This window comes from Tenrec ecaudatus, chromosome 15 (genome assembly GCF_050624435.1).
Source record: "Tenrec ecaudatus isolate mTenEca1 chromosome 15, mTenEca1.hap1, whole genome shotgun sequence".
NCBI classification, from domain to species: Eukaryota; Metazoa; Chordata; class Mammalia; order Afrosoricida; family Tenrecidae; genus Tenrec; species Tenrec ecaudatus.
Window position 1 is genome coordinate 45,072,191 of NC_134544.1, and position 8,217 is coordinate 45,080,407.

Here is an 8,217-nt window from a genome sequence, read left to right on the forward strand (position 1 = left end):
TGAAGTTGTATTTAGAATCATGGACGAATTTCTAAAAATCTCACCCTTTTCTTCTCTATTATATATTTATTCTCAGAGGAGCCATGCCTTTCTTTCGAGATATTTTAAGCTTGTTCCAACAGAATAGTTTCTAAAGAGCTTACATAAATCAGTATAAGTAATTGGTTTAAAAAGTCACTTTGAACACATTTAAAGGGGCCTTGAGGGTGTACTGGGCTCCTTGATGGGGTGCCAAGTATGAGATCAGCAGTTCAAATCCACTAGCAGCTCCATTGAAGAAAGAAGACTTGCTGTTCTTGTAAAGATTCACAGCCTTGGAAACCCACAAATGCGTTTATGCTCTGTCATGAAACCTACTCGGCGACAGTACGTTAGGGCTTGGGTTTTGAGAAAATACCTTTTGCTTTTTTGGTTATGCAACAGGAAAAAAAATTCCTGAAGTTTAATAGATGATACAACTTGGGTTATTCTCAGCAGAGGGAAAAAGTGATTCTATTGGCCTACAGTTTATTAATAGATCATAAAGTAGTCTTTATGATCAATTTGATGAACATATTTCCAAATTCAGACCTGTGTTCAAAGCTTTGAAAAAAATCTATTTTAATTTCAAATTGTAGCACCTTTGTTTATTATCCTGTCACAAATTCAAATGTAATTTCTGAATTTTATTATCTCTAAATACAAATAATGGACATTATTTTAACTAAAATTATTTATGGAGAATTACATGTGAAGAGTGAGGCCCACTCTAGTGGTAGTGTAGAGACACACAATATGCTATGTTTTGAGAACATATTAGTTAAATGACGGTACAGTGTGAGTGAAGTTGTTTGTTTATTTAATTAAACTTTTCCAAAGAACAAAATAATATTTGTATTATATTCGATGTCTTAACATTAAGCCTTAAATCTTCCAAGGCATATTGCCAGTCTTTCAAGATGATATGGCTTAAATCTTGCTATTTCAATGTGCGCGGCTGAGAAGGAGAGCCGACGCAGGAGTCGTGTTCTGGGAGGTCACAGGAGAAAAGGGCCTTCAATTGTTGGGAGATGTCGCAGGAAGGTTTAAGAGGAGGCCACCTTTGAGCAGCTTCTGGGAGATTTGGCCAGGCAGAGAAGAGCAGATAAACATTCCTGGCACTGATAACGCTCTCATAAAGAGAGAAAGAGAGAGAGAGAGAGAGAGAGAGAGAGAGAGAGAGAGAGAGAGAGAGAGAGAGAGAGAGAGAGAGAGAGAGAGAGAGAAGGAGTCTCGTGGGCGGGGGGATGGGGGGGAGTTTGTAATGTTCACTATCACTTCATTTCCTAATACACCTTTCCCCCTTGAACCCAGTTCCGGTGGTTGAGAATATACACAGCAAGCACCAGCACTCTACGGATTTCCACATGTGCAACTCAGAGACACTGCTTACATTCTTCAAACCACGCTGCTGTTCTCACCCTCCTTTTTGGATTTCTGCCCCGTCACTGACATAAACTCACGGTCCCCGGGGTTTCTATCTCCTCTTTCCCATGGTTGTTGGCTATTTGGTCCCGCTCGGATGGTTTTCTGATGCACAGTGTTTCAGGATGAATTTTTTTTAACCTCTCTTTTTAAAAATTATTTCATTAGGGGCTCATACAACTCTTATCACAATCTATACATACATCAGTTGTGTAAAGCACATTTGTACATTCAGTGCCCTCATCATTCTCAAAACATTTGCCCTCCACTTAAGCCCCTGCCTCCCTGCTCCCCCCTCCCTCATGAACCCTTGCCTTGATAATCTATAAATTATTATTTTTTCATATCTTGCCCTGTCCGACGTCTCCCTTCACCCACTTTTCTGTTGTTCATCCCCCAGGGAGAAGGTCACATGTAGATCCTTGTAATCGGTTTCCCCTTTCCAACCCACCCTCCCTCTGCTCACCCAGTATTGCCACTCACACCACTGGTCCTGAAAGGATCATATGTCCTGGATTCCCTGTGTTTTCAGTTCCTATCTGTACCAGTGTACACCCTCTGGTCTAGCCAGACTTGCAAGGTAGAATTGGGATTATGATAGTGGGGGTGGTGGCGGCGGCGGAGGAAGCATTTAGGAACTAGAGGAAAGTTGCATTTTTCATCGTTGCTACATCGCACCTTGACTAGCTCGTCTCCTCCCCTAGACCCCTCTGCAAGGGGATCTCCAGTGGCAGGCAAATGGGTTTTGGGTCTCCACTGTACACATCCCCCTTCATTCACTATGGTAAGATTTTTTTTTTGTTCTGATGATGCCTTGTACATGATGCCTTCAATACCTCGTGATCGCACAGGCTGGTGTGCTTCTTCCATGTGGGCTTTGATGCTTCTGAGCTAGAAGCTTGTTTACTTTGAAGCCTTTAAGACCCCAGCTGCTATACCTTTTGATATCCGGGCACCATCAGCTTTCTTTGTCACATTTGCTTATGCATCCATTTGTCTTCAGCAATCATATCGTGGAGGTGAACATACAATGTTATGATTTTTTTGTTTTTTGATGCCTGATAACTGATCCCTTCGGCACCTTGTGATCACACAGGCTGGTGTGCTTCTTCCATGTGGGCTTTGTTGTTTCTGAGTTAGATGGCCACTTCTTTACCTTCAAGCCTTTAAGACCCCAGATGCTATCTCTTTTGATAGCTGGGCACCATCAGCTTTCTTCACCACATTTGCTTATTCACCTGCTTTGTCTTCAGCAGTTGTGTTGGGAAGGTGAGCATCATAGAATGTCAATTTAAAGAAGAAAGTATTCTTGCTTTGAGGGAGTACTTGAGTGGAGGCTCAATGTCCTTCTACTACCTTAATACTAAACCTATAAATTTATGCACAGAGATCTATTTCCCCATCCTCATATATAAATAAATTTGCATATATACATGTCTTTATCTAGACCTATATAAATGCCCTTTGCCTCCCAGCTCTTTCCTCTACTTCCCTTGGCTTTCCTCCTGTCCCACTATCATGCTCAGTCCCCACCTGGGTTTCAGCAATTTCTCTTGGTTACATTGCCCTTGATCATGCTCTACCAGGCCTCCCACACCCACCTCGATGACCCCAATTAGAGCAGCCAGTACACGGAGGCAAAGCACTGGGGGAGTGCAGCGGAACAGCAAGGGAATGGAGCGGCAAGCAGATGGTGGACTTTGGGGCCAGGGCGTGATGCCCCAACAGACTATACTGGAAAACATTCCTAAAGACCAAGCTGACATTCTTTACTAGTGAAGCTAAACTTCTGTTTGATTGGAAGAAGATTTGGGGGAATATTTTTAACTTCAGGTGTAAGGAGCAGGTGAAGGTAAAGGTCAAGAGGAGTTGTGATGGTAATGGAGAGAAAGTAGAAGCATTGTAGGCTTTAGATAAGTATAAGCTCTTTCTATAGAAAGAACATGTAAGAAATTAATTTTCTTTTTAAAATTATTGTTGAAAAACATGGATAACACATTTTCCAATTCAAGACTTTTCTATTGTACTGTGAAAAGAAACCAATTACATCAGTCATGTGATAGCCCTCAGCAACCAGCATCCCCATCTTTTTGGTCCCCATAGACAGTAGGTCAGGGCAAGTCAAACCAAGGTATTTCTCTCTTTCCCCTTCCCTCCCAACCCTGATGACCACTCGTAAAGTCGGACCTCTATACACTTGCCTAGTGTGTTTTATCAAAGTGAGATTGTACAGTAATTTTCTTTTGGTGATTAGCTTCTTTCTAATGATTCTGTAATGAAATTCCTTATAATCTCATATTTTCAGTTGGTGAAAAAATGGATCCTCTGAGAGGTTATTGTTTTGTTCTTGTAGCGATACTGTGAGAGAAAGTGCGTGCGCCAATCCAAGTTCAGGAATGTATCAGAAAGCAGGTATCAGTTAATCAAAACAGAAGGAAATTTAATCTAGCTAATAACCTCTTTGTTATTCATCTCATAGGTGGAAGGTCTTGCACCGGAACACTGGTAGTTCTTTTGGAAGATGAAAATGATCACCCCCCACAAATTAATAAAGACGTCACAATTTGTCGCCATGATACAGAATACGCTGTTCTCGAGCCTGTCGATCTAGATGGGCCTGACAATGGTCCACCGTTTGAATTCTTTTTAGATAATTCTGCCAGAAAATTGTGGACGGTAGAATCAAAGGATGGTATGTAGTTAAGCCAAATTTTGTAGTCAATAGGAATTCAAGATGACTGAAGGTCTTGACTCTCAGCTTAGTTCATTATAATAAATAAGTACTCAATCTAGGAAATTATTTTAATGAACAGAAAATGAGAAAAAGATAAAACATTGTTTTTGATATCCACAATTATATTTCTCTTAAGATGTGGAGTGGTTTTTAAGAAAACATATGAATCTTTGTATAGAATAATTTTCAGGCAAAATTATTTTTATAAGGAATCAGTATCATTTTTAAGACATAAATGCACTATTGTATAATTTTCTTCCATTCTAAGTGTTTCCTCCCCAACCCCTAACCCCAAGACTACAAAGGAGAAATAATATTGTAATTGAAAAGTCATCGGAGGGGATATCAGTAGTAGTTGTACAACATAAAGAGTATAAACAATGGCACTGAACTAGACATGTAGAAGTTGTGGAATTTGATAATGCTTTGTTGTGCATATTTTTGGGAAAAATGAAAAAACGTCACATGGATAACAAAGAGTACAGGGAAAAAGAAATGTTCCAAAATGGATTGTGGTAAAGATTGTACAGCTCTTCTTGAAATTATGGAACTATTGAACGATATGATAGGTGGATAAAGTGCCAATAAAATTGTTTAAGCAAGGTCATATTAACATATGGTCATTCTGTCTTTTCTCTCTTTAGGCAAAACTGCCATTCTTCGTGAACGGAATCCTCTTGGTTATAACTTTTATTCTGTGCCTATCCAAATAAAAGATAGACATGGTTTGTCTGCAAAACACGTCTTATCTGTAAGAGTGTGTGATTGCACAACACCATCGGAATGTACGATGAGATATAAACAGGAGAGAGACATTGAAATGTCAAATGTCATACTTGGAAAATGGGCTATTCTTGCCATGGTGCTGGGTTCTGCATTGTTGTTATGTAAGTTTATTTATTTGTAATGCATTTGCTGAACTTCCTTTTAGCTATCTTTGTAAAACATTGAGTTGATTCTTTTTATCAACGATATTTACAGTCTTTAAACCTAATAAATATTGTACCTACTAGGTGATTGAAAGGACCCCTGTTAATGTGGTAAATTACATGTTGGGCTTGCCCCATAAAGAGTTACAGTCTCAGACACCCTATATGGAGTCGCTATGAATGAAAACTGTCTTGTTGGCCATGGATTTGCCTGATTTTTGTTGTTGTTTAATTCACTGATTTGAGCTTTCCACATGAATTAGATGTTCCTCTTAGCATTACATTAGTTGATGCACACTAGCTAAGCTAAATATTGTTTTCTATGAAAACAATGTTGTCCCTGTTTACATTTATGCATAATGATTTTTTGTGTGGTTCTAAACTTACTGAAATGTGTGCTATATAATTTTATTTGATTTGCTCTGTAAGTTTAACTATGACTAATGTCAACTTGCAACATACCTTACTCGGGAGTAGAGCGTTAGAGCATGGGCTAAGAAGTAGGAAGGGTAGGGTTGCCTGACAACTTAAACTTGCAACACTGAAGGTTACTATTAACATGTGAGGAAATAAAAGAAACACATGAATTTATTCTGGACCTGGGAAGCGAAGCTATCAATAAATTGTTCTCACTCCACCCTTCTTACGTTAGATGGATTTATTATTTGCATAGCCTAGGGACACAATCTCACCAAAAACAGGGATGATTGCTATTTTTGTAAAGTTCCTAACATTATGTTTAAAAAATATTGACCTAAAGTGTTCTTAATTAATTAATAGAGTTTTACAAAGTGCTTTGGAGAAACTTTAGAAAATCATAAAATTCAAACACTTTAATGTATTACTACAAAAGGAAAAAAAAACAGCCATCTTAATTCATTTTTTTACTATATTTTAGGTATTCTGTTTACATGTTTTTGTGTTACTACTAAGAAGACAGTAAAAAAATGCTTTCCAGAAGACGTAGCCCAGCAAAATTTAATTGTGTCAAATACTGAAGGACCTGGAGAAGAAGTGATGGTAACTCGATTTTAATTTCCCTTTGTATTACTTGGTGATTCACTGGTGATAGTTGGACTATAGCATCATCATCATCACTAACACATTTATTGAAGGACTTTTGGTTACACTTTGAGCAGCTTACGCCAAGAACTATGGGCCTGTCCGCTGCAGTAAAGATTTAGAGCCTCAAAACCCCAAAGGGGCAGTTTTGTCTTACAGGATCTCAATGAGTTTGTACTGACTTCAGGACTTTCTGTGTGAGGCAGAGTGCCCAGTGCCCAGCATATGCTAATTTATTTAAATGACATCCTCCTGTGGCACACTTGCTATTATCACCCATGCTTGATGTAGGGGAACCTAGAGACGGAGTTGTTAAATGATTTGTGTATGGGAGGATAAAAAGTGAAAGGGTATCGCTCGTTTCAATTTGATTCATTCTTTTTAAACTTCTAACTTTTTTTAGGAGGCGAACATTCGACTCCCCACACAGGCTTCCAACATTTGTGACACAAGCCTGTCTGTTGGTGGCCAGGGAATGAAAACACAGCAAAGTTTTGAAATGGTGAAGGGAGGCTACACTATGGAGTCCAACCAAGGGGGTGGACACCAAACCTTGGAGTCCAACAAGGGTGTCGGTCAAGGGGTAACGGACGCTGGCAGATACACGTACACGGATTGGCGTAGTTTTACCCAACCTCGTCTTGGTGATGTAAGTTCCAATGTCTTCAAGTTCAACTTCTCTGAACGTCTAATCCCATTTGTAAGGCAGGGTTTCCCCAAAGCATTACTTCTCAAACACTCGGAATTCATGTCACCTGCTCTCGTGCCAAGTTAGCATAGATGAGAAAGCCAGGTCCAAACTCACAAAAGAAAATTGCTCTCCCAAAGCTCCATCTTTCAAGTCAGGGTGATCAAGCACTGCCCCGGAGTAGCACAGACACATGTACTTAGGAAGGAAGAAAAGATGGGCACTTTCTTCTTCAGAAATCTTCAGAAAAGCCACCTAGAATGAGATATGTGTTGTACGGTGCAGTTCTCAAATGATGCAAATGTGTAATGGAATCACAAATACTATTGGGTGCTCTTGAGTCCTCTAGATGGTCATGACATTGTGAGTGTAATGGTCGGCCAGGTTTTTACATTTTTCTTCTTGATGTTAGCTCCTCGTTCTTGTCTTTAAGCTCAGATTAATCGATATAGATAACACAGATTAGCTACAGAGTGGTGAAAGACATAAGAATCATAATTCACGCTGTTTCTCCAAATGTATGAAGATGCTTCAGAGGTAGACTTCAACTATGCAAATCTCGTGTTCAGAAGGGAAACGCTTCATTAAGTGTGTGATGTATGCGCAGCTTTAATTTTCATACATGTGTTCACTAGGACCATATATTTATTTGCTATATTTTAAGAATGAATATAAATCAGACCAATCATGTGCATTTTTTATATGTAGGAATCCATTAGAGGACACACTCTGATTAAAAATTAAACAATAAAAGGTAAATCAAAGACATTATTTTTATGCTAATATGTTTAGGTGTTTTTAAAAAATAATAATAAAATGTGCTCTTTTTTTGATACAGAAGGTGTATCTGTGTGGACAAGCGGAGGAGCACAAACATTCCGAAGACTACATTCGTTCATACAACTATGAAGGAAAAGGGTCCGTGGCTGGTTCCGTAGGCTGCTGCAGTGACCGGCAGGAAGAAGAGGGGCTTGAGTTTCTTGATCATCTGGAACCCAAATTTAGGACATTAGCCAAGACAGTAAAGCAGTAAAAATGTCTTTTATAGAGCAACATCTGTAAATGGATAGGAAGGAGTTCACTGAACGTAAAATGCTAGCGGCGTCTGCTAGCATTTTCTGTTTATTGGAAGCAGATTTCAAGTCATGTCTAGATAAGACTATTATAAACTAGAGACTCCCCTTAAATTTTCTTGTTTGGTGCAACTTCAATGTTTTCTAGAAATAACGGTTTCATTTAATTTTCTTTTAAATGTATATATATATGTTTTCCATCTTAGGAGTATCTATCTACTCTGCCATCTCATCTCGCACCTCCTACCTGAAGACTTAGGAAGCTTTCTCTAAGGATGTTGGCTATTC

General features: G+C 39.0%; 1 protein-coding gene across 1 annotated transcript in view; it reads left to right on the forward strand.

Moving 5' to 3' along the window:
• The window catches only part of DSC1 (desmocollin 1), a 30,459-nt gene extending 22,859 nt beyond the window's left edge, over window positions 1-7,600 (forward strand). The window contains exons 12-16 of the mRNA XM_075532877.1: window positions 3,923-4,135; window positions 4,822-5,064; window positions 6,005-6,126; window positions 6,572-6,817; window positions 7,565-7,600. Coding sequence (XP_075388992.1) covers window positions 3,923-4,135; window positions 4,822-5,064; window positions 6,005-6,126; window positions 6,572-6,817; window positions 7,565-7,600 — 860 coding nt within the window. The remainder of the gene's footprint in view (window positions 1-3,922; window positions 4,136-4,821; window positions 5,065-6,004; window positions 6,127-6,571; window positions 6,818-7,564) is intronic.
• The last annotated feature ends 617 nt before the right edge of the window (window positions 7,601-8,217 follow it).